General features: G+C 35.4%; 1 protein-coding gene across 1 annotated transcript in view; it reads right to left on the reverse strand.

Annotated features, from left to right (window-relative positions):
- Positions 1–206: 206 nt before the first annotated feature.
- Positions 207–26,068, reverse strand: part of KCND2 (potassium voltage-gated channel subfamily D member 2) — a 498,286-nt gene continuing 472,424 nt past the window's right edge. The window contains exons 2-6 of the mRNA XM_010343790.3: positions 20,854–21,016; positions 11,360–11,455; positions 10,386–10,478; positions 7,000–7,247; positions 207–5,351 (exon numbers count right to left, since the gene is read on the reverse strand). Coding sequence (XP_010342092.3) covers positions 5,174–5,351; positions 7,000–7,247; positions 10,386–10,478; positions 11,360–11,455; positions 20,854–21,016 — 778 coding nt within the window. The 3' untranslated portion in view covers positions 207–5,173. The remainder of the gene's footprint in view (positions 5,352–6,999; positions 7,248–10,385; positions 10,479–11,359; positions 11,456–20,853; positions 21,017–26,068) is intronic.

The raw sequence follows: 26,068 nt of genomic DNA on the forward strand, positions 1-26,068 counted from the left end.
CTCACTTTCACATGTCTTGGAGAAATACCTTATTCTGGTAGTTTTAGAGTTCTGTTCTTTGTTTTGTAGGTAGCTTAGGAGGTGTTTGGGAATTATTGGTGTATGACTATTAAAAACTGCTAATAGGGTAAACGAATGTTTGGTGCCGAAATGTGTAGGTCTAATCAAGGCATTAAATTAGTCTAAATCAAACTCTAAATTCTGGCTTTTCTTTCTTTCTTTCTTTCTTTTTTTTGAAGGAGTTTCTCTCTTTTGCCAAGGCAGGAATGTAGTGGCACATTCTCAGCTCATTGTAACCTCCACCTCTCCAGTTCAAGCAATTCTCTTGCCTCAGACTCCCAAGTAGTGGAGATTACAATCAGTCATGCACCATGACATCCTGCTATTTTATTTATTTATTTTTTTATTTTTTTTAGTAGAGACAGGGTTTCACCAGTTGACCAGGCTTCTGTTGAACTCCTGACCTCAAGTAATCCACCTGTCTTGCCCTCCCAAAGTGCTAGAATTGCAGGTATGAGCCATTGCGCCAGGCCAAAATTCTGAATTTTCAATTAGAGTCAAAGCCCAAGGATGCCTCTACCATCTTGTAGCCCTTGTCAATATCCTACTTTCGTCTTCCAGGGTTCCTCCAAATCTCCCTCCAAATATTTGTCACCTACTCATTCAATATCCTTCTTCAGCCCTCCTTTTCCTTTGGAATTGATGTGAACCAACCAGGCCCACCTTTTTTGGTGAGTGCCCCTGATTACAGACTTACCTTTCTGTTTTCACAATCACTCAGATATTTCAATAGGATTAATCAGATGATAGAATTTCAGGTGTGGTGTATTAGTCCTCCTGCAGAACTATTTTAATAGCGTCCTATACATTCTTTGAAATTATAGTTGAAAAGGTAGAGTGGATACTTGAGAAAGTTTTTTTTCCTTTTAACTTTAACATGATACATAAACATGAAGCGCCTCCTCTTTTGGGTTTTGTTTTACTCTGTTTCCTGTTCTTTCTCTGGGCAGGTAGGAATTCATTTTCCCTGCCTGCCAGTCCAATAGAGAGAGAACCATTGCCTACCGAAGAAAGATTTTAATAATGTGATGAAAATATTTTAGAAAACACCTTGAAGAACAGTATCATCATGTAACCTCTGTTGGAGAGATGTGTTCAGGAGACTGAAGTAGAAGAGTGACTGTCAAAATGGAAAAGTGAAAATTTGAAGTGTAAGATTATGAGTAGTAGTGTAAAGAAGAGAGTTGAGATATTTTCCACTATGTAATTCCTTAAAAAGGATTTGATCTGGTTCCTTAATCTGTATTTCTCTGGCATCTATCACTATGTGTGGCCCATCATCTGTATTCAAGAAATTGAATTATATGTAGAATGAATATTAGTTACCTGAAGCATTTCCATAGAGAAGCTAGAGAAAGAAGTAATTAGGGAAAGGGGGAGAATAATCTGCTATAATAATAATTAATGCTTGAAGATAATGGAGAAAAAAGGCAGAGCAGGCAGTAAAGAAGAAGATTAAAGGTATGATATGGATTTAATGCTATTTTCAACTAGAATATTTGATAATGATTATATCTTACAGTTATCTTAAGCAAACTTGCTGTTCAAAACTTGTAATTTCTTAGAAGTAAAAAAGCTAACTCTGTAAAGAATATTTTACTATCCTAATACAACCAGCTGAAGTAGATACGATTTAAACCTTTGCAGAAACAATTTAAACTTTCATTAAAAAAATACAGTGTGCCTACATAATTGTGTTGAAAATTCAGATGTTTACACAGTGCAGAGTAATAACCATATTTGTACCTGTGAGTTAATAAAACAAACACCTTAATGGCACTGTAGGGAAGAGAAGACACCTTTCTTATGAAACTCTGAGGAGCCATCAATTTAATTTCAAGAATCCTATTTTATTCTTTTAAGCGATGTTACTGGCAGACATATTATAACTCCCCAGAGGTTATTTCTAAGCCAACATTGTGACTAAGTTGAAGGAATGGGGAGATGTTTTGAACTTTTTAATGCAAGATTGACACCTAATATATCAAAGGCTATAAATGAAAATAATTAACAAGAAAATATAGAGACTATCCACCAAGAGGATCATATATATCACCAGTTGAAATCAGTCTTTCTACTAAATAATTTCCTTTGTCTTTTTCCTTCTTCTAATAAACTCTTAACATTTTCTTGCTTTTTATCCTTGCCAGAATATTGAGAAGCCACTAGTGTATGCATATTAAAAATGAATGAAAATCTATGTGTATGTGTATGAATAAATATGTATCTACATATATACATACATACACACAAATAGCTAGACAAATCACCTTGCTTTCTTAAATAAAGCCTTTGATTAAGAATTTAATTAATTTCTGACCAAAACCATTACCTCAGAACTTCTCTGTTTAATTCAAATAGTGGTGTTTAAGAAGTATATAAGGTTTAGGGACTGGCTTTCCTTAGTTGATACTGTCTTTTCTGTTAAAATGTCTGCCTTAATACCCGTTACTGGCAAAAGCTACAGTCTCCACCCATTCAGATGAGAGTTAAGCATTACTTTCAATTGTTGTTTCCTTTGAGTTGTACGTTTCACAGTGTCCTCCCACATGTGTATTATGAGTGTGGCATATCCTAATTTTGGGAAAGGAATGAAATCTAAGAAAATAGGGCGACAGTCAACCATTTTCTCCTGTTCAAGCATGCACATGTTTTATTTAAGTATTCTCCAAAGGTCTATTTTTTCCAGCATAATGCAGGTATTATGCTATCCTTTGAAATAAGATATATGAATTTCGAACAAAATTGTCAAAAACAATGACCTTAGTTACTCCATATGGTACACAGAAATAATTACATTTCACTTACAATACAGATGCACTTAACACAGTCATCAATAGTCATTCACCACCAACACAGTATATTTTTAAATCACCTAAAACATCAAAAAAGGTTTTTTTCTTTTCCAAAAGCCTAATAAAATCAATAATTTTGGATAAGTGATAAATCAAAACATGTGGCAGAATTGTTAATCAAAGTAATCTAATTGCATTTTCTTTTATGTAATATTAAGAACATGAAAATAGAACTTCCATTGGGAATCAAAAGACATAAGTATTCCTGACTGCGGTCTCTTAGTCTACTTTTTAAAAAGTTTTCAATAAATGCCATCAAATAAGTTCCACTAGACATTGCTCTAGAAGCATAAAGTGGCATGAGGCAGGTGTTAATATAATTGTTAATATTTGCACTGCTGGAAGATTAGTAACTTTTTAAAAGATGTACTAGGAATAAAGCCAGTTCTTCCCAAGAGATAGCTAAGTTTATCTTACTTTCACTCAGCAAATGTTTATTAAGATCTACTATGTGCATAGCACTGTTCTAGAAGCTATTCTAGAAATGGGAATCAAAAACTTCTGGCTTTACTTGAAAATGGTTGGATTAATCCCTTTTTATGAGAAAATATGATAAGCATTTAAAATATCTCATCTCTAATAGAGGGATAAGTATTAAATCTTTCCATGTACAGAAGCTAAGCTTTATTCCTTACAGTGGTGGCTTGGAATGAACAAAAACTTTGCATTTGACATTAAATTTTTTTTACACTGTCACGTGCAGACATGTCTGCTGAAATATTTTAAGGGTGAAAAGTTATAAAGACTTTTCACTTAAATGTACAGAGATCAACTTTGCATCATCAAACTCCTGTCCTTCTGATTTACTGGAGAAAATTGTACCTTGCAATACACAGGAACCTTTTTGAGATAAATTCGTTCTGCCTTCCTGAATAATGTAGAAAGCATGCCTTCATCAAATATTGCCAAATAAAGCACTCCAGTTTATCTCTACATTTCAATTCACGTCAGTGATTCTCAAAATGTATTCAAGATCTAAAGCAAAATAAATAATACATCAAGTAAGATTCTGAAATCACTGAGCCTGTGATATTAGTCCCAGTCAATTCTTTTCATAAAATACATAGTGATATATCCAGGATCTGGGCTTTTCCATAAACAACAAAGACGTTAGAGATAATTTATATGGGTCAACTCCTTTTTTTCTAGTTTTTGATAAGGGGATTGATGACAATCTACTTACAAGATAATTTATTTGGAAATACAAATGTAGGGAAGTCACTTAAACTACAGTAAACATTAGTCTTGTTGATGATGATAAACCCAATATAAAGGTGCTATAGAAATACAAGAACAGATAATGCACTGTGTCACAGGAATACAATGGACCAAAGAATATTACTGAAAAACATTTATGGCACAATAGTTTTGGATTAAAAAGTTACCTAAAACCTGGCCACACCAAAAGTTTTTCTACGAACATGGCTCTTACCGTATCTATAAAGATCTGGAAAGTACAACAAAAAAATCCTGATTCCTGATACAACAGTTGTACAATGAATTATTGCAGTTGTAACAGTATCTAGGTGCAAAGTTAAATGATAATTAATACTGAACTATCTGAACACTTTAGATTTACTAATGAGCATCCCCATGAGAAATACTGCAGTTCTAAAAGGAGTTTATTTGCACAGCTCACCATGGAACATGAACACTCAGCTTGTTGTAAGTGCACAGAAATTACCCCTTTCTACAATTATAGTTTATCATGCCTATTCTGAAGACAACATAAGGAAACTGAGATCACTGCTTCAAAGAATTCTAGCATGCATTATGATGGTTTCCTTCAGTCAATACAAATATGTCATGTGAGTTTTTTTTTTTTTTTTCACATGTAATAATCTTCATCATAGCCAATGTTCATGGTTTTAACAGGAAAAAATTTTATCAAAATGTTTTCCATATTTTTTTTTGTTTTGCATTCAACTGGAACATTATGTTCAAAGATTTATTTTATTTATTTTATTAAAAAAGAGTTCTGATCATAAGAAGCATCAATAGGTGGCATTTCATTGTGCTCATTCACAAAGTCAAAGGGCCACAGAATATTACTCTGTATAACAGGTCAAACTGTCTAGAAATGCCATTTGGTGGTTTTATTCACATCCTTAAGAATCGAAGCTTTGTTTTTGTTTCACTACCAACCTTCTTGCTTTGCTGCCTTAATCTGCGGAATATTTATTGTTTCTTCTTTCTTCTATGTTGAGATTCTTTTCATAGCCAGGGTTCAAATTCTCTTAGACTTTATTCCAATTGTCTTACAAAGCGGAGACTCTGACAATATTTCCTCCTGAGTACTCAGGAGACTCTGGCCTGTCGTCTCCTTCTGGTGTGGTAACTGGAGGTGTCGGGATGCTTATTATTGCTGTAGTCACATAAGGTTGTTCACAGTTTAGTTTAACACACTCTTCCATTTTGGCATTTAAACTGGATCGGCTGATAGGAAAAAAAAAAAAGATTTAGGAAAGTAAGTTGTTTACTTAAATTTTTTTTCATACAACTGAGAAATATGTGTTGTAATGCTTATAGAAATATATAATTATCTAAGAAAAGTTACTATAATTAAAAATATCAAACACCAAACCTTAATCTATGTTAAGGTGAACATTAGTCAGTTATTAACATTAAATAAATTTCTAAAAGACACTTCAACTTAGTCCCATCCAATATTTATCAAACTGAATGTATTCTAAAAAAAAAAAATGTAAGAAGAAAGAGCATCAAGTAAGATTTGGACAGCCTGGACTGAGCAAAGTAGTTTTAAGACACGACCTCTGAGAGGTCTGAGAAACTGCTGTGAAAGAGCCATATCATAGAGATTTCTTAATTCTTTTGACCACAGAATGTTTTTATTTTTATGTCTTTTGGGGATATGTAATGTCCCCAAATCTCTCAACTTAATGATGACAACATATTACAAAAATTAAAAAAAAAATTAGCTATTAATATCTAATATTTCAAGGTTTTCCCAAATGGTATTCTTGCATGAATTGTATACTCTATATGGAGAAGGGGATAAATGGGAAAGGAGAGAGGAGAAGCTTGAAACTAATTATTTTATTTTCATGGAAAACATAATTAGGTTGTTTGTGTCCTAAGATTTTTTTTTCTAGAGACTTTTCCACTGTTGATTTCTTTTGATAAAGGATATAAGACTGCAAAGCTAAAATATCTTGAAGACAGAAGTCTTATGGCTCCAAATTTTAATTTAGCCTCAGAGACATCCAGTTTATGTAAATCAACATCACCTGAATTCAGAATCTCATCCAGGTTTTCAACAAAGACTTTTGAATTCCAGCAAAGAAGTAGGACTGAATTTACAGACTCTCACTCTAACAATATACGCTATTCAATGTGAAGAGCAAAATAAAATTATTTTGGCAGAAAGTGATTTTTTTAATGACATATATTGTTTAAATGTACTACTTTTTCTTTTTACATGTTTGTGGTAAAAATAGTGAATAAGGGAAAGCAAAAGGAAAATCTCAATATGGAAGTTTTACTTAAATTGTTCACAAACTAACCGGAGGTAAACAATTTAAGTATTTTATTTTTTGGATTATGTTGATTTTGCATTTGATATGGCCAAAAATACCTTTATGATCAAAATTATATATTGATAGAAAAGATATGTGTAGGGAGAGTTTTCATTTTTTACTGTTAGAGTGTGTATATTTTTAGGTGCTGTAAATAATTTTTAGCCATATTGATCTCAATTTCATTTGTTTCTTTTAGTAGTGTCCACCATCATTTCAGACTATTTTAATACATAAGGGACTCATGAGTATAAAGTCCTTGCCCAAATAAGAAAAAGTCGTGGAGTGGAAGAGAGAAAAACACATTTATGTGCACCCAACCATCTTTTCTTCTTTAGACTCTTTTAATACTGATATAACTGTTACTTTTAACCCTTTATGGATATGCCAGTAGAACCATTTTCCTACTTGTTACAATGCCAGTTTTGCATCTGCCGGAACTATAGGAGCTAGGGATTCAGATGCCACATAAGTGGCAACATGAGTGCAGAAGACACACCCTGGGAACCGGCACAGGTGTGTAGACAGCACAGATTAATCTCAGGTACCTGTTAGATAGAGGTGTTCTCTCCACACATCTGATCTGAATCGTGCTGAGTTCTTGTACACTACCTCGATGGCTTCCTGACACGTTGGCATTGGGGATGCGAAAAGTTTTTTTGTGTCTTCGTGAACAGCAAGTGCTGGTGACTCCTTGTTGTGAAGACAGTGAGGGACTGTGACTTGAAGGACGATTAACAGTTGTAACTTCCATGCAGCTTTCTTCAAAGACTTGTTCGTCCACAAACTCATGATTCTGTTCCACAATTGTAAGTAAATGAAGAAACAGAGAAGCATATTTTTAAAAAGGAAGTACACAGCTTTATTTTTAAAGCTCAAATATGCCCAAGTACAGTTAGACTTGATACGATGTTTAAATAAAACCATTTTCATAAAAATTAGAATATCAAACCACTTCCTTTTTGGCATTTATGTGGAAATATCTCTGTAGTTAGACCGAGAGATTGACATCTATAGGCTGATTTAATGTCTCTTTATTGACTAAATTTATCTTGAAATATCATTTATTTATTTAAATATAGGAAGGTATAAGCTAAGGGGAAAAAAAAACTCTTAAAAACGAATGTAGATTAAACCTACAGGGAAGTTATAAATTTCCACAGACTTTATTTTTTAAACAGGTTGAAGTTACGGAAAAGAGCTTATTTTAATAGAATGCCTCAAGTTAGATTGTCTGTTATATATTAGCAAACATTTTCACACGAGATGAAAACATTTCTAAATTGGAAAATGAGATTTCTAAGACACTATGTATTTTTTATATGTTCCTCTAAAAATGCTCAGTGTAGAAAATATAACTTATTATTTATGTAAGAAAAATATAATTGTCTGCTGAATGTGTCACTTTGTGTTTGACCCAGAAGGGATTAGCATTGAACTTTTGTGGCCTTTTTTGTAATCTCTGTGATGCATCCCTGGCATCACTGGCTGTACTCATGATCTCTGTACGCGTTCGGGGTTTTTTCATCCCAGTTTCCTAACTTTCAGCCCGGTAGCAAACAGTAATAGGCATCATTTCACATATCATATTTGATAGAAACATGGTATCAATTTTGCTTTTAAAACATTTAACAAAAAGCTCCCTGAAATGCTTATGCAAGAATTTCACCTTATAAATATAAGAGAAAGCATTTTTGGTTTGAACTATGAGAGAATGACCTCAATTAGTATTTCGTTTTTCTTTGCGTGGGTAGGGGTAGTCTTACAATGGAAGGCTTTGCACATACCAAATTCCACTTAACCGTCTCTCATCCTAAAGTATTAGTAAAACAATTGAAGCAAGACACTGGCTAATAAGAACTAGATTACATTTTAGTTACTCATTTTGTCATTTGTTTGCTGAGACAAGCATTTTGAAATAAATGAAATTTAACATTCTAGTCTTTAAAGTCTAGAGAATAATATAACCTGCAAGACAGAATTTCATGTTAAATATTAAATTTCAAAGAAAAAACAGTGCACAAAAGATTCACAATCTGTTTTCTTCTTTTATAATGCATGGTTTCACATACCTAAGTTACAATGCATGAGATTCTAATTAATCTCATCAGTGACTCTAAGTGCAGGAGACATTCTGCTATAGGTTACTACATACTTTTGTAGATAGCTCAGTAAAAACTATATTAGTTGGTGTTAAGTGATTTTTGATTTTAAAAAAGCCCTTAAAAAAGGAAAATAATGAAAACAAAAAAGATATGAATAAAAACATTTTATTTATTTAATTATTTTGAGGTGGAGTCTCACTTCGTTGTCCAGGCAGGAATGCAATGGCGTCATCTCAGCTCACTGTAACCTCTGCCTCCTGGGTTCAAGCAATTCTCCTACCTCCGCCTCCTGAGTAGCTGGGATTACAGGCTCCCACCACCACGTCTGGCTGATTTTTTTGTATTTTTAGTAGAGACAGGGTTTCACCATGTTGACCAGGCTGGTCTTGAGCTCCTGACCTCAGGTGACCCACCCACCCTGGCCTCCCAAAGTGCTGGGATTACAGGCATGAACCACCGCACCCACCCAACATTTTATTATTAATCTATCATTTAACTTTCAAATTTATCCTACTAGGTTATAGACCTGTCCATATCTTTATTTAAAAACGCAAGTATAATCCTGTTACTATGTTGTTTAAAACCGTTAAATAATTTTCATGGGCTAAAGATAAAAATTGTTCACATGCCTGCAAAGCCTAACATACCTGGCCACTGCCTTTCCCTTCACATCTTCTTTTGCCATGCTACACTCTCTCCTTCTGACCACCCTCAAATTTTTTCACTTCCTCCTAGGCTGAGTTCTTTTCTTCTTTGGGTGCTTATATCACCTGTTATTCAATCTTCATTGCTCTGCCTAGTTAACTCTTAGTCACCCTGCAGGTCACTACTTAAGTTCCTCCAGGAAGCATTGCCTGACCTGTCCCCACATGGCTCTGCCCCCTTTGCTCCCTTGACTGTGGTACCATTGTTACTTTCCATGTTCACTGCTCTTTTCCAGTAACACCGCTGTCTGTCTGGGGTTTTGTTTTACAAATGGAGGCTAAATGGCAGCAGAGGCCACACCTCATTTCATGGCGTTTCTTGGATCTGGCTCGCTATTGGGCACATAGTTGGTAAGTAGTAAATATTTGCTGAATGACTCTATTGGCAAATAAGTACATGGACAGGTAATCCTTTGGAACTGAGAAGAAAAATCATGTGTTGCCCGAGAGTGAGTGGGCTGACATGATTCAAATAGGGTGAAGGTTTTGTTCTCTGTGATCATCATAGACTGTGATGATCAAACTGGCTAAGAAATTGGTACATTTGCCAATGAGGAGGTTGAAATGAGGGCTTGTACGCGAAGAAATACATACTCACTCCAGGGGCATACCAGTGATTACATTAGTCATTTTTCTAATGAGAGTAGTTTCTATTATCTCTATTCATTATGGCTGTGAATGAAACAAATGCTTGTATTCCATTGTCTCTATTTTTTGTTATTGCTATTGCTATACCCTTGACCTAGATGTTAGGAACCCTCAAGCATCATTACTTTTTTTTTCTATCTAATCAGCATTTTAAGAATCACGGAAAATGATATTGTGTAGGATTCACTGTTGGAAGACCAATCTTCATCTGCATTAAGTGACTTCTTAGACTAGAGTTAAGATAGCTGCTAAGAATAAAACATTCTAAATAAGTTTCTAAAATACTTTTCAAGTTGAAATGTCATTACAGTCTTTCCAAGTAATTTCAAATATTGTCGGGTTTTTGTTTGTTTGTTTTTTTAGTATGTTTTCCAGTAATGCAGACAGTAAAATCACACTCGGAAGCATTAAGTATGCACAAAAACAAATGGAATTACTGTCAGAGAGCAGAGGAAGGCAGTCATGCTGTCTCCTTACCGTGGTTTTTTCCAGGCAGTGAAGCAGGTGGTGGTGCTGAGTTTCAAAGCTGGAGCCGGATTTGCTAACAAAAGCCTGCTCATCCTCTGAGGACTGTTAACAAAGAGAAGGCAGAAGAGCTTTCTGTTTTATTTGCAAACAACCCGAACTCGGCTACACATTTCCACAGAGAGATCTGCTCTATTAACTGGCAACGTTTTATTTTTTTTTTTTTTAACTAGGAAGGTACAAATGTTGCAGTTTCTGTGAAGTTGGATGATCGGCATTTTCAATTTCATCAAATGAATGGTCTGGTCTTTTAGACATGCCTCCCTGAATTGAAATTTTAAATCTCTCTTACTCATTCAACTACCAACTGTGTTTGTAAGATGGGAAGCTGTTATGTTTTGATAATCAAATTTAACCTAGTGCTTAGGAAATGTTGAAACTGCATTTATGCGCATGTACGTAAATAAAGGTTGTTTTGTAAGTAAAAGTGAAGATTGGAATCGTAAATATTAAAGGAAAGTTCTGGGGTAAAAATAAATGTTCTGAGATTGTAGTTTATGTCATATGACCTTCCTAACACTGAATGGTGTTCTTTCTTTGTTGTGAAGTAAAACAAGACATTATTTTAGCCACCCACCCCAATCCCTGACCCAAATGAACGTTAAGGAAGATAAGTAAACTTGAAATAAAAAAAGAACTAGGCATTTGAATTATTGAGCATTTTTTACCTTTACTTTGTTAATATGAGACAGTGTAGAAATATTGCCCAATGATAAATAGACATCATGATTCACTGGCAATATTTCACAGTGCGGTTTCTAACCTGCTATAGCCAACTGGGATGTATAGGGTCAAATTAAAAACAACAACAACAAAAAACACTTGTTTTGATAGCCATTGTCATAATAAAATTATATGGAAGTAGAACTAAATCAATATGAAACCAATAAACTGAACATTAAAAAAAGAGAAGTGCTTGATCCTACCTGCAGCTGATTACTGAGTAAACCATTCCGTTTGCTCTGCATGTAAGCATTTGCGCTTCCACTTTTGGCTGCCCGGATCCTGGCCAGTCTAGCTTTCTGTAGGAGAAGAAAAATAAATTTCCTGTTAACATTTATAAATTATTATTTTTTAAACAGTGAATGAACTCTTGTATAATCCTATTTTCAGCCTATATATATATATATATATATATATGCAATTTTATATATATGTGTGTATATATATATATATATATAAAATTGTGTTTTAGGTTTTGGGGTACATGTGAAAGCCAGCTTTCACATGCCGGCTTTCACATAGTTTCACATGCAACTATTGAAAATGACCTCTCTATCTTTTTAAGTACTTTATTTCAGTTAATATTTATCAGTAAAATCAATAAACTACCTTGGAGCTGGCTTGTGCATTTAAAAATTATAATCAAGTCTTTACAGTGAGATCAAATTATTTCATTATTGTTTCTTTCAGTTGTGTCAAAAGAAAAGTAACTATTACTTTACTTATATTTTCATTTATCCCGATCTGAGTAACTTAATGAAATGAAGACCAGATTGGTAGCTCAGGAAACCAGCTGCCAACTCCTTTTCATTTAAACTCATGTCCTTAAAAAAATTAGTAACTAAGTATCAAGAACTGATTGACTTTCTTCCTTTCTTCCTTTCTATTTTTTAAAGAAACACTATTCATCTATATCTGCATTCTCCAATATAAAATTATATTTTTGCAATTATCCTTTAAATGAGCCAATGTAGATCCCATACCAAACAACATGGGCTCTCTCTCTAAACAAACAAACAAACAAACAAAACAATTGAACAAAAACAACCCTGAATTTACCTACTTTGTCTATTGGCATGGGTCCACACAACTGTATGCTCATGTGATTTGTATTTCACTTTTGAATTTGCTGAAATGAAGAACATAGTGAGCCTATCCAGGGAGATTTAAACATTGCTTTTCGTTTTTAAGCATTTTTTTTAGTGTGTGTGTGTGTAGAGAATATCCTTCAGTGTAGAGGGGTTTGGTGGCCAGTTCCATTGTTCCTTTAGTTACGGTGAGATCCCTGAAGTGAAAGTGCTGAGCATCTGGCTGTGCAGCCAGATTTCTGATATTCTATTCTACGTTCTAACTGCTGTTGTTGATGTGCATTTAGATTGTCATGGGAGGAGTCTGGTTTTCTCTTCCTGGAGAGTAGTGTTTTGGTGGCCATCTACTTGTATTACATGAAGTTAGCAAGTGTATGTAAAACAGAGACTGGGATGGCTTAGATAAGTTTCCTTAAGCTTATCTTACAAGACTCCTTTTTCCTATCTAAACAATCTAGAACAAACGTGTCTTTAGCCTCAAGTCCTAAAATGTTCTTTTAATAAAAAATTTTAAATTATCTAGATTTTTTTAAATGAAAAAATTTTAGTACTACAAAAGTGCATGCAAACAATTGTTTCTGACCCTGGAGCCATCCCACTCCTAGGCTTCAGAATCAACCATGGTAATATTTCTAGAGAACTCTGTGAGAAATTTTCTAAGTATAAAAGAGCAAGTATATATATATATATATATATATATATATATATATATATATGCAAACACACACACATAGATTTTTACTCCAGAATACTCCTCACACTCTTCTGCAAATTCATTGTTTTTTAATTATATTTTGGAACTCCTTCCATATATGCATGCAAAGATCCACCTCATTTTTTATAAATGTATAATACACCACAGTATAAACAAAGCATTATTTATTTACCATGCCAACTACCAATTAATTTTTAAAGCATCTTTGGCAACTATAAGCAATGCTGCCTGCTTTGAATATGATGATGAGCTTATCTATAAGACATAGTTCTGAAAGCAAAATTATTCCTGGACCAAAGGGAATGGGTGAAAGATTTATCTTTAGCATGTAATGCTGTTTGACAGCAGTTTTTTAATGAAATAAAATTATCTTTGGAGAAAAAGTCTGAACAATCTTAAGGTATTCTCATGGAATTAATAGTTTCGATAACAAGTGTGTGTTTGTGTGCACATGTGTGTGTTTGTGCGTGTCTCAGTGTGTTTCTTTTGTAAGGTCTTACCAAATCTCCCTCCAAAGTTATTGTACCAAGATGCCTTTCACACACATCATTTGAGAATAGCACTGAGATGTTTGAAGCTCTCCAAATCGCATTTAGATATCGTATGTCTTTAACTCCACCCCTCCTCCCTTCCTTCCTAAATTTATTCTTCCTGTGTGCTGACTCCAGGTTAAAAATAATACTGTGTACAAAGATCACATTTGTAAATGATGAGAAAATTAGACAAATTTCATTCTTTGTTGGTAACATGTTTAGATCACTCAAAATACTGACAAAATAGTAGAGGATGAAGTTGGAAGGTAGAAAATTTTTAACTTCAAAAGTTGTGCTGCAGTTTCAGGATTTCAGACCAGACTCAGTAAAACAGTAGCAAGTGACAAGGACATTTGGAAATGACTCAGAATTAGCCCGGTAATTCAGAAATTAGAAATTTCTATATTGGTTTTTAATAAGGGATTATTGTTGAAATTTCAGTCTTAAAGTCTCTTTGGTCTCCTGGAACATTCATTGCCTTTCTGCTCCTGACTTCTGACTCCTCTCTCCTTCCCTCCCTTCATTCTCTAAGCATTCAGCAACAGCATTAGGAGACATTGCTTTATTTTATTAAGGAAACATATACATTAACCAAAAATACTGTCCAGCAAAATAAAATGACAAATATTTCTCATCATATAATGGAAAGCCTATATATGGTGGCAAACGCTACTGCAGAAATAGTTCTAAGCTTAGGAAAAAAGAAGATGTTGTTTTAGAGACAGACTAGCCGTTTTTGCTTAGTTAGGCACTGTGTTAGAAAAAGAACTTCCCATCTCAACTTCAATCACGGCTTTTCTTTGACCTGACTACAATTCCATAGGAGTTAATTGGTTTAATAGGTCTTGTGGAGCACCACAACAAGTGCCTGTTGAATGCTAGCCTTTATAACTTGAGATTATATCTTTGGTTCCAGCAGGTAATTGAAAGAAATTATTTTACAAATATATTTTTTAAAAATCATTTTACTTCTGACCCACTCAGTATGACAGTCTTGGCAGCTCCGATTATGCAATTGGAAGGTTAAAAGAAAGCCATCTGCTGGTAAAAAGAAATGCACTCCTTTCAGTCTCTTATCCCACTTTTAGGACATACAACCTCTGGCATGGCAAAGTTTCAGCAAATGATATGGAAGTTAGAGAAAGGTTGTAGTAAGTACTTTATCTCAGCTGTACAAAAGTAGGAGTCTTCTAAAACTTGAATTAAAGCAAGGTTTACATTTTCAGTATAATAAAAAGCTTTATAATTATTTTCAAATAATTTGTTTGCCTTAAATGGTGATGGCGTTTGGAAAAAAGTTGTCTCCTAAGCATATTCTTCCTACGCATCCCAATTCTTCATAGCTGCAGTTTTTATCCAATCATCCAATCTTAGCAGGATTTCTCAAAGTTGGTTCCAAGGAATTCGTAAGTGTAATGAGTAAAATCTAAACCAAACAGATGGAGCAAACAACTGGTTCTGTGCTCAAGAAAGGTCTGGGAAATGCTGAGACATTAAACAGGTTTCTTTGCTCTTGGGTTCCTCATACCATGTAATATTATGGGTGATCACTGTGAGAAGAACAGGGATATATAGTATGCAAGTTTCCTTAAAGTAATTTGACATGGAATTCTTGTATTGTGAGGTACTCACAGGCTAGTATACAGTGGAACTCAATGGATTTTAAGTAGACTGTTTTTGAATTACCTCAAATCATGTAAACTTTATAGTGTATGTTGTGCAATGGAGGCTGGAAGTCAATCTGAGAAGGATTTATAAGCCAAACACCATTGAGATGCTCATTTCCTTAAATGGTCAGTCATTTCTAGATGAGGTATGAGGTAGACTGAAAAAAGTTATCAGACCATCTTTTTCCCAAATCACAAAATATTTTGAAAAATAAAGGTATCCTAGGCAGCCTTAAAAGTGAGGTAAATGAGGTGTTTCTCTTTGGTAAATCCTTATTCCTCAAATACTTGCCCTACACTCCCTGTAACTGCATTCTGGAAATTTTGCTTACTGTTGTTTCTTTCATTTAAGGGTTAGTAAAATGCCTTAGGTGGAGGTGGTGTATTAAACTTTGTCAGCTTTTAGAAGTTTAAGGCATTTGGTATCTTTTCATTTGCTAAGAAAAACACCTGCTAGAAATTTGAGACAAGTTAGTAACAAACAACAATAAAAAGAGAGGAAAGATGTCAGTGGCAGACAGTGTTATATTCCTAGGTCTGGAACTTGGTTAATCCTGGAGATCATAGGGCTAAGCAGAAACAGGGCTGGAATTTGGGTCAGTAGAAGAGGCTAAGCAATGAGAGGTCTACAAGAGGAGTCTATGTTGAAAGAGGTGAGAACAGAAAGAGGAAATAGAGGGGAATCTGAGACCAAATTCTTGGTTGGGATTAGGACCTGGGAATTCGGGTTATCATAGTAGATAATCTAAGATATTCTTTTCAGGCTATAGCAAGTAGTTATTTATTGCTTTTTATTATTCTACTTAAAATAAAAACCTCTTTGATTTGGACATTGGTTATAGGAGATTGGTCAGGGTGGTGGGGAAAAATATAGGAAAGATGTGAACCTTCTTGAAAGGCCAGGAGGTTTTACAAAAGCTTTGGGAAAGAGTTCCTGCTGAAGGCAGCCTAATCCTCTTACCTTGAGTTAATAGCAAAGAGCAGATAACAAGGGAATGTAGGGGAGTTTATCTAAATAGCTTGTTTACCTATTTCCACTGGAAACCAACCTTTGATATCTCCTGGGGTTGGCGAGGAGGGGTGTAGGGGTGTTGGCAATATTGTTTACCCGCATTAAATCCATTCTAAAATAAATTCGGCATCTCTGGCATATGGGGGCTGCAAGGCTGGACTCCCTCTTTGGAGTCTGTAAGCCATGGGTTCCCCTAGCCATGCCCTCACAGGAATAACACCTGTGTCTCTGTACTTCCATCATCTGTTGCTTATCTAGAGTCTGTGGGTCAGTGTCAGAAACGGCTGAATGTACTAGGCAGTGGTTTTCAAAGTGTTGTCTCCCAAGCAGCAGTATTGGCATTACCTGGGAATTTATTAGTAAAATTTTCAGGTTCTAACCCAAAACTACAGAGTCTGATGTTTTGGGATCCAACAATCTGGTATATGTGGCTCACACCTATAATCTCAGCACTTTAGGGGGCTGAGGTGAGCAAATCACCTGGGGTCAGGAGTTCAAGACCAGCCTGGCCAATGTGGTGAAACCCTGTCTCTACTAAAAATAAAAAAATTAGCCAGGTGTGGTGGTGGGCACCTGTAATCCCAGCTACTTGAGAGGCTGAGGCAGGAGACTTGCTTGAACCCGGGAGGCAGAGGTTGCAGTGAGCCAAGATTGTACCATTGCCCTCCAGCCTGGGCAACAGGAGTGAAACTCTGTCTTAAAAAAACCTAAAAAACAAACAAAAAAGAAGCTTTCCAGATGATTCTAATGAATCTGAAGTTTGAAAACCATGCTAGCAGGGTATGATAAATGGCAGACTAAATAAGCGTAGTATCTTTCTAAGTCGTTGTGAAAAATTTAATGTGAAAATTAAAAATATTACACTATACATTGGCTCATTGATTCTACACTTCTCACTGTTCAGAATTATCTACAGGAATATCCTAAAATATTCATAGTTCAAATAATACTAGATTTTTTTTGCCTTGGACTTTAATCACTAGGGTTTGTGAGCATGAGCAAGTTATCTGTAAAATGGAAATAGTGTACTTCCTTTGCAAGTTGACTGTGAATAAACAAAAAACAGATATAAAGCACCTGGGACATTCTAGAAACTAGTGAGGGTTTTTGTTGTTGCAATTAGTATTATTAAATTATAACTATAATTACTGCTATGATTATCATATAATAATTACCCACAGGTTAGCCTGTGAGTATGCAGATGATTAGGTGGTGTGATCCATATTTTAAAAGAACTGCTTCACAATATCAACCTGCCACTTGTCATTGCATTAATCTATCTTTATTTTGGCTAATACATTCTATTCAGTAAATATTTATTGAATAACTAAGAGAATCAACAAACCTATTAAAATACAATTACCAATGGTGAGAGTAGAGGAGAGGTGTCAAGGTTCAGGCCTATACCCACAAGCATGTCAGTATTTAAGACGTTATCAAGGATTGAAACAAATGGAGTTAATGATGTATTCCCTGTAAATGGCAAGAGTGGGTAGCAGCAAAAGCAGGAAGAGCATTTGCAGAGGGAAGCACCTAGAAGAAGGAAAGTATTTCTGATGGTGATGATGAGAATTTTCCCAAATTAATATTGTGTCTATTTCATGCTTTTGCTTGGTTTGGAGTGGCAATTGAATTAAACACCAAAAATATGGTCTAAAAACCATTTTGTAATATTACTTTTATTAGTCCGTTAGACTGATGTTTTTACTGAATTGAATGCTTGCTTGACTGAATTAGCTGGTTATTTTTGCATAACTTTAATATTTGGCACATAGCCCAGACCCAGATAAATTTAAACTGTCTTAGCCTAATGGGCGTTTGTTCTGCTTTTTTTCCTCTAATCTCTTGGGAAGGAAAATAGGAAATATCCCTTGGTAACTTATTTAGTTCATATCCACTGTTCTTTCTTAGAAGATTATGTTCAGTTTATTGATCACAGACTATATACTGCATGTAGTATACTATGTTATTATATCTGACTTTATTAATCCAATTTTTCTAGTAGTAAAACTCTGTAAAATTCATTGCATTATGGTAGGAAATAAAATATATAGCAAATATTTTAAAGATACCAAAAAGCATCCATAAAACATACTTTTCAATTAGTGTACTTTTAGAAAGTTTTTATTTTTGATTTCTAAGTGTATTTAGTAGGCCAAAAGGCTTCTAAAAGATCCTAAGATTTTCTTTATTGATTTCTTTGTTGCAGATGACAAACTCTGAAGAAATTCAGGTGTTTGGGAAATTGGTTTATGGGAAATTAGATTTGTGCTTCCTATAGTTTTCATATAGGTGGCTCTTATACTAAAGAAGGGATTTCTAGAATGGAGATGGATGGGTGGTTGGAAGTTAAGCTTTTTGTGGGATCCTGTTATTTTAGACAATGTACATATGTACCCAGTAGAGGGACTATACTATGGGGAGAGCCACAATTGTGGTGCTTGAAGGTCCCTGGTGGTGGGATCAGTTGTGGCTGAAATCCCTTTACCTCTGCTTGCCAAGGGTATGTATTCCCTACATAAGACTACAACTATCCAGAGAGTGCCTTTTTCTACTCCTCTCTATTCATTAGGTGACCAGTTCTCTATATCCATGTGGACTGGACTATCTTTAACTCTTCTCTGTAATAATTAGTTAATGGCTAGACATTTGTACAAAAATGAAAGGTTCCATAAAACAAGTAACTACAGGGCTCAAAAAAGCAATTCTTTGCTAAGGGAGGATCTTTGACAGTGGGCATAAATTGACAGAGAACATGCTAGTTCTCTGGACAAATATGTTTTGTAGCCACACCGATTAACTAGAACTTTCCAAAGTCTTACTTTATGAGATTATACTTTACTAAAGAGGTTGACACTGTTCATATGTGTGTTTAAGATCCTGTTTTGGAATTACCCACAAAGTCAGTGAATAACTAGACCAAGGTCTCTCATGATATTTTGTTAGTTATAACACATCACCCAGGTTGTGCATCTACTTTACTCATGATTGTGAATGGCTTTGGATATTTTTTAAAAATGAATGTATCCTTAAAGGACAAAGACATAGCGACTATGAAGAATACTAGAAATACAGTGCCATAAGCCCTAAGGAAACGACAAAAGAGATTTCCAAGATTACTTCTAAGTAACAAGGGACCTGCCTCTCAAGGTGACTGTTTTGACAAAGAATGGGGAAGGGAAGTATGCTAGCATTTACATAGCTTTTCTGAGAGAACTTATCATAGTCTTTGTGTATGAAACTGGGAGCAAGACTGGCTTGGATGGAATGGTGGAGCTGCAACTTAACAGGTATGTGATCTTACGATTGCTTAATTTGGCAGTACTTGAGGATTCCCATCTATGAAATGTAACTAACTGCTAGAGTTTTAGTGAAGGTTGTATGTGTTGACTCGAGTTTAGCCTAAAGTTGCCTCCTTACCATATTCTAAGTTTAGCCTAAAGATTTCTTTACACATAGTGAACTGTAACCTAAATGGTGGTATAAACAGACTATAACCCACTCTTGTGCCAACCAATGAGTTTTGGCCAGTCAAAGGGGGCCAACTGTTCAAACTCTGTTCAAATAAGGCAAATGCTGAGCTGTAATCAGTACAGCTGTTTCTGTACGTCACTTTCATTTTCAGTGTATCACTTTCCTTTTACTGCCTATAAATCTTTTTCTAAACATGTGGCTGTGCTCGAGTTTCTGAGCTTACTCTGGCTTGAAAGGCTGCCCAATTCATGAATTGTTCTTTGCTCAATTAAACTGTTAATTTAATTTGGCCAAGGTAAGGTTTTTCTTTTAACATATGAATTCTTTGTGAAAAACATGAGACTAATATCTGGCACATATAAACCATCAGTAAACATTAAATATTGACAATATAATGATGTGTTTATATATATTTATATATATTTATATATAATCTTAATCTTATTATTTTCCCCATTTTATAGTTGAGTGTACATTATGCTTATTCTTAGAGGGATTAATTAACTGGCATGAAGTTCAAACAAACAGCAAGCTGCTGGGACGAGAACAAAACTCAGCTACAAATGATCAGATTACTTCCTGTATCAACTATGTAAGATATCTGAGAGACACATTTTGGTGTCCTTTAATAACCCTTGTCTACTGAACCAGCTTGACCCTTGATAGACTGAGACTCAACGAATCAGATCTAGAAATCTGATTTTAATAAAATTTGCCAATAATCTGTTTCTGATTTTGCTATTGTCCTTAGTGCTGTTCATCAAATATTTCTTATTTCTGCTTCTGGCCCCACAGTAGGATTGTATTTTCCTGCCCACTTTGAAGGTAGACACTGCTGTGTGATTTGCTTTGGTTAATGCAATAGACAAGAAAGTGACTCAAGTCACTTCCAAGAGGGTGCATTAGGAAGCAGTGTGTGATTCATCATGTCCTTTTTTTCCTGCTGGAGTGTCTGCAGAAGTATGCTATCAAGATGAAGTCTCTATTCTCTGGACAAGCAATGGACTTGTAGCATGATTAAGAAATACTAGTTATTGCTTTAAGCTACTGAGATGTTAGGTTTCTTTTGAGCATAGAATTATCAACCTGGTCCTCACTAATGCAACTACTGACTAATCCAGAGCACTGAATAACCATTAAGAAATTTTAAAGCTCATTATAAAAAGTGAGAAGTGCTAAACCATGGTTGCACAGAGCTGAATACTCACCTTTTGTGCCCTTCGTTTGTCCGCTCGTTGATTTTGGTGGTAGATGCGACTGAAGTTGGACACAATCACTGGAACGGGTAGAGCAATGACCAAGACACCACTCAGTGAGCAGATAGAACCAAAAATCTTCCCTGCTATGGTTTTTGGCACCATGTCACCATACCTGGGTTAGAGGGAAAAAAAATATATATATATATATAGTTTTAAGCCACAGAAAGACATTTCTACCTGAAAATAATAGTTTTTTGCTTTAAGTCAAATGATTTTTGGACATATCTATTTCTACTTCATGACTACAATATACATGGCTTCAGACTTTAATGTCAGAAATTATAAATATCTGAATATAAAAATTACCTTTCAACTTGTAGAACATCATTCTAACATTTAGGAATCTCTTTGATTGGAAAATATTTTAAGCTAGATGATGTAATGATAGCTCTTCAATTTTTCCTTTATACGCTATGACATAGTTCTTTACATTTATTTAATGCTCAATAATTCCATGCTGAAATTTATAGTCTGGATAACACAATTTTCCACTTAGTTTTTTTCAGCATTCAATTGGTTATGAAATTTAAATAGAAAAAGTAGCACATCACATTCCTTTCACCAGATGTCATCATTTAAAAAATAAACTTTTCAAGGTCCCCACTAACCTTCACTTGTGAAATCTAACGGCCATTTCTCCATAAAAATATAACTCAGTCTCTCATTTGCAGCTTATCAGTTGACTATTCTCTCCTTGAAAGACTATTTTTATTCTTGGCTTTAGTATTAGAAAATATTCTTAGTTTCCCTCCTACTTCATTGGCTACCACTTCTCCATCTTCTTTTCTGCCACCTGTCCCTTATCTGATTTTTTAAACTTTAGAGTACTTTAGGTCTCAGTCTTCAGTCCCCTTATCTTCTCCATATAAACCCACTTCCTATGTGACTTTGTCCAGTCTCATAGCTTAAACCTATCTCTATGCGGCTGATGCTCTAATTTACATTGACAGCTATGATGTCTTTCCTGAAAAGCGGATTCAGATCTCCAGTGGTCTGGTCTGATTATTTCTACCCCTGGATGCCTAAGAGCCAATTAAAATTTAAATTAGCCAAAATGAAACTTGTATTTCCCTAACTTTCTCTGCCTCTCTCAAATCTTTTCCTTCCACATGTCTGCCACCTATAATTAAATAGAACCACCACCATGCAGTTGTTCATACCAAAACCGAAAGAGCCATCTCCCCAATCCCCAGTTTCAACATTTTATCTCTTAGTTGGTCTCATTGTTTGTGGGTAAACCAAATTATATCCCATGCAAGTCTCTTCATGACAAGAAACCAAACCATGGTCATTTCTTACCAGAGCCAGAAATATAGCTTCTTACCTGACTCTCTTTTCTACATTTACCATTTTACAGTTCATGCCAACATAGCAGCCAGAACTTTGGTTAGACTATTGCTATGTTGCTATATTGCTTAAACCCTCAAATGGACTTGAAACTGAAATAAATCGAAACTCCTCAGTTTTGCCTCCAAGGGCCTACCTCCTTCATTTGCTGCCTATATTTTTCACCACCTTTCACCAAGCTCACTGTACTCTGGCCACACTGTCCATCTGGCCCTCTATTTTGTGTGTAGCCCTCTGATGGTGATTATTCAAGGTGCCATTTAAATGTCTCCATCCAAGTGATTTTCTGGTCACCTCATTCACAGAAGTCTTATTCTCTTCCCTAATCATCCTCTGTAACATTTCCCCATTCAATTATCTTCAGAGTACTTATTAACCATTGTCTTATTTCTTAATTTATTTTTTCACTCTGCATCCACCCTACTGAGGTTAGAATGTAAACTTGCTAAAGCAGGAATTGTTCTACTTCATGTCTCATGAGCATAAGGCAGGCTCCTACTACATTATCAGTTGAATGAATACATTTTCTCTTCTCTTCTGATGGAGAGTTCATCTAAGAGTACACTCCTGGGACAGGGACAAGGAGGAGTTTTTTCCATCTTACTATTGCAGAAGTTACCCAGCTGTGTCTGAGCTCCAACTACACCACGCTCACTCTGGGGCTCTGGAGAGCTCAATGCTCAGTGTAGTCCTGAGAGACAGAGCTCAAAGGAGCTCACATACTAGAATCCATACTCTAGGGAGTTTAGGAGGAGTTAGGGTTATATTGTATCTTGAGAGGTAGCCTAGGCAATAGTCTCTCTAACATTGTTTTGTGAGAAAACGTGGTGTGTGTCAATATGGAGATGGAGGGGAATTGGCTGAAGAAAAAGTGTTGAGAGAGACAGAAGGTCATACTATTTAGTGCCACATTTAATAACCCTATTCTGAGCTCTGGTCCTTTGCTTTGCAGACCTGGATACTCACTCTTGTTGGTGTTTGTGGATGATCAGCAGTTGAGCTAATTTAACATAGCTGAAGTTCCCACAAGGCTTTGGCACCAGAATAACAGTATTAATTTATAGTACAAAAATAATAGCCCAAGAATCAGAATGCTGTGTTCATATGAAACATGATCTCTTTCTGCAGTTTATCTGGGAAGCTAAATTATAATCTAAAGATTATGTTAGTGAAGAAACAGTGAAAGCTAAAGGAATTTAGAAGATGAGTTTAAAAAGTCTTAGGGATGTTCTTACTATAGAGATATGTCAGTGGGATTGGAAGGTCAACTCCTTTTTATACAATGTTGTGTACATATGAGCCAAATTATGTGTTTGTCACAGTTCACATTGATTGTCCAATCATATTTTATACACAGTTTTTTTCCCTTTGCATTGATTATGAAGTAGGCCCCAGAGAAGGCACAGGCACACACACACACACACACACACACACACACACACACACGCGCGCGCGCACAGCTTTTTAAAACGGGATTTGATTTTTAATAAAAACTCAATTATTTATTATGTCTAAAGAAGACAAGTACTGAGTCTATGTAATTAAAAAGCCTTTTAAAACCTAAATATATAAAATAGCTAAGTGAATTCATCATATAGTTTCTCTTGCCCTTAAAATAACTTTAAAAATCAGTATTTATTAACTACTTTTTGTATTCTAGGCTTATGTCAGAGGATAGACAAGCTCAGCATCCTTCAATTATTAGAGAAAATTATGAAAAGTAAGGAGCTACACCAGTTTGCTGAAAGGCAGCAAATTCACAGTCTAGAAGGATCCGTAAGGGCAAAGAGATTACAGATACGTAAGAGAAGCCCCGTGTCATAAAGCTATGCTAATCTACATCAAATAAGATAGTTATTTTTTTAGCTCTACCATCTTTGTTTTGTAATCCAATCAACTTCATAACCAATCCTTCACAACCGAGAAAGCACAGGTGAGTATTTGCAAAGACTGGGCTGGACTGCAGCGACTTGGTGGGAAGAGGAAGAGGGCACAAAATGTTAATCGTTGGGTACATCTTCTCTCATATTTATAGTCTTGGGTAGAGACACAGAGTCTCTCCACATTATAGCCAGTTAGGATGGTCTCCAAGGCTCTGCTGCTGTGAGATAAGGTAGAGGAGATGGTAAGAGAGTACAAAGGAAGTAGAATAGGCAGCGGTGCTAGGACGGTCCCGACTGTCCTGCAATTTTTCATGTAAGGGACAGCCTGAGCCCTTGGCCGGTTTCTATGGAACACCAGCTGCCTGCTTCCTCATACTCCTTGGTATAATTTCTGTTATTCTTTCTTTCCTTCTCCCCGCTCCCTTTACCAGTTTAAGGTGGACTGCTGTTAATATTTGCAATATTTAAGCATATCTCACTATTTGAATATGTTGGAGAAGAGCAAAAAAATAGTATGATTCATGACTGTTTTTACATTATCTTTTTAATCTCTCTTCTCCTTTAGGAGTGACTTGGAGAAATGGAAACGGACAATTTTTATCTGCAAACTTGTAACTGAGCATAGAATCTGCAAGGGATGGGATACATTTCACTGGCAAGACCAGCTGCTTTTCTTTGTTTAACAAAACTCTTCTAACTAGTATTCAAACTCATAGCAAGAAGCAAAATAGCATTACGCACCTCAGGAATCATATCTCTCTGAAATTCCATGGAAGAAAGGCTTAGAATAGAAAGCTTCTATTGAGAAGTGACACTTACCATGGTGAAATGATCATTGAAAGTTTAAGTGTTTCTAAAATACTGCCACCTTTTAATGATTACTTACATCCTAGGCAACTTGGTTTTCTATTGGTACTTATTATTTACATTCAATATAAAATACATCTCATTTTTTTCCCGACTCCTTATTGGTAAATTTATGCTAAGCCCAGTAGGATTATTTATTTCATTTTGTTTTTCTTCAGGATTTTATATATGCATTCAATCTCTGAAAAATCATTCTCTAAAGAAGTTACACCAAAACATGGCATAGATAGGTGTTTATATTCATATAAACATTTTTTGTATTTAATAAGATTAATTAAAAGACTACAAGAAGCCCCTAAAGTTAAATAAGATAAATAATGAATTCTCAAAAAAGTTAAAAGGAAACAAGAGAATGTATCATAAGAGAATCACTATCAAATATTTTACATAATATAGCAACTTGAACTTTGTTCATTGAAAGGAAGCTTTTCCCCTTCTCTCTTTCTGTCTCTCTCTCTCTCTCTTTCTCTCTCTCTCTCTCTCTCTGTCTCTCTTGCTTTCTCGCTCTTGCTCTCTCTTTCTTGCCAGGATGCAGTGCAGTGACACGATCTTGGTTCACTGAAACCTCCACATCCTGGGTTCAAATTCTCCTGCTTCAGCCGCCTGAGTAGCTGGAATTACTGTCACGTGCCACCCCACCCAGCTAAGTTTTGTATATTTAGTAGAGACAGGGTTTCACCATGTTGACCAGGCTAGTCTTGATCTCCTTACATTGTGATCCACCTGCCTCGGCCCCCCAAAGTGCTGGGGGGCCTGAGCCACCATGCCTAGCTCCCCATATTCTTTCTACTCTCCCCTGCTTCTAAGTTTTCCTTCTTTCTCCTATATTTACTATGTCAGTAGAGCCACCAGTTTCTTTCTCCTCCTTTTTCACCCTGGACATCTGCCAGAGCTCGTGTTTATGGCTCCCTTTCCTCCTCACATCAGTTAAAAAGGTACAATATGGAAGTGGCCTTTGCATAAAAATGTTAATTCTAAATTTGCACACACTTCCCAAAACTATTTGGCTAAAATTTTCAATTTTGCATTGAATGAAGATTAAATTGGGCGTCAGAAGAGATTTAATT

This window comes from Saimiri boliviensis, chromosome 10, assembly GCF_048565385.1.
Source record: "Saimiri boliviensis isolate mSaiBol1 chromosome 10, mSaiBol1.pri, whole genome shotgun sequence".
Taxonomy (NCBI): Eukaryota; Metazoa; Chordata; class Mammalia; order Primates; family Cebidae; genus Saimiri; species Saimiri boliviensis.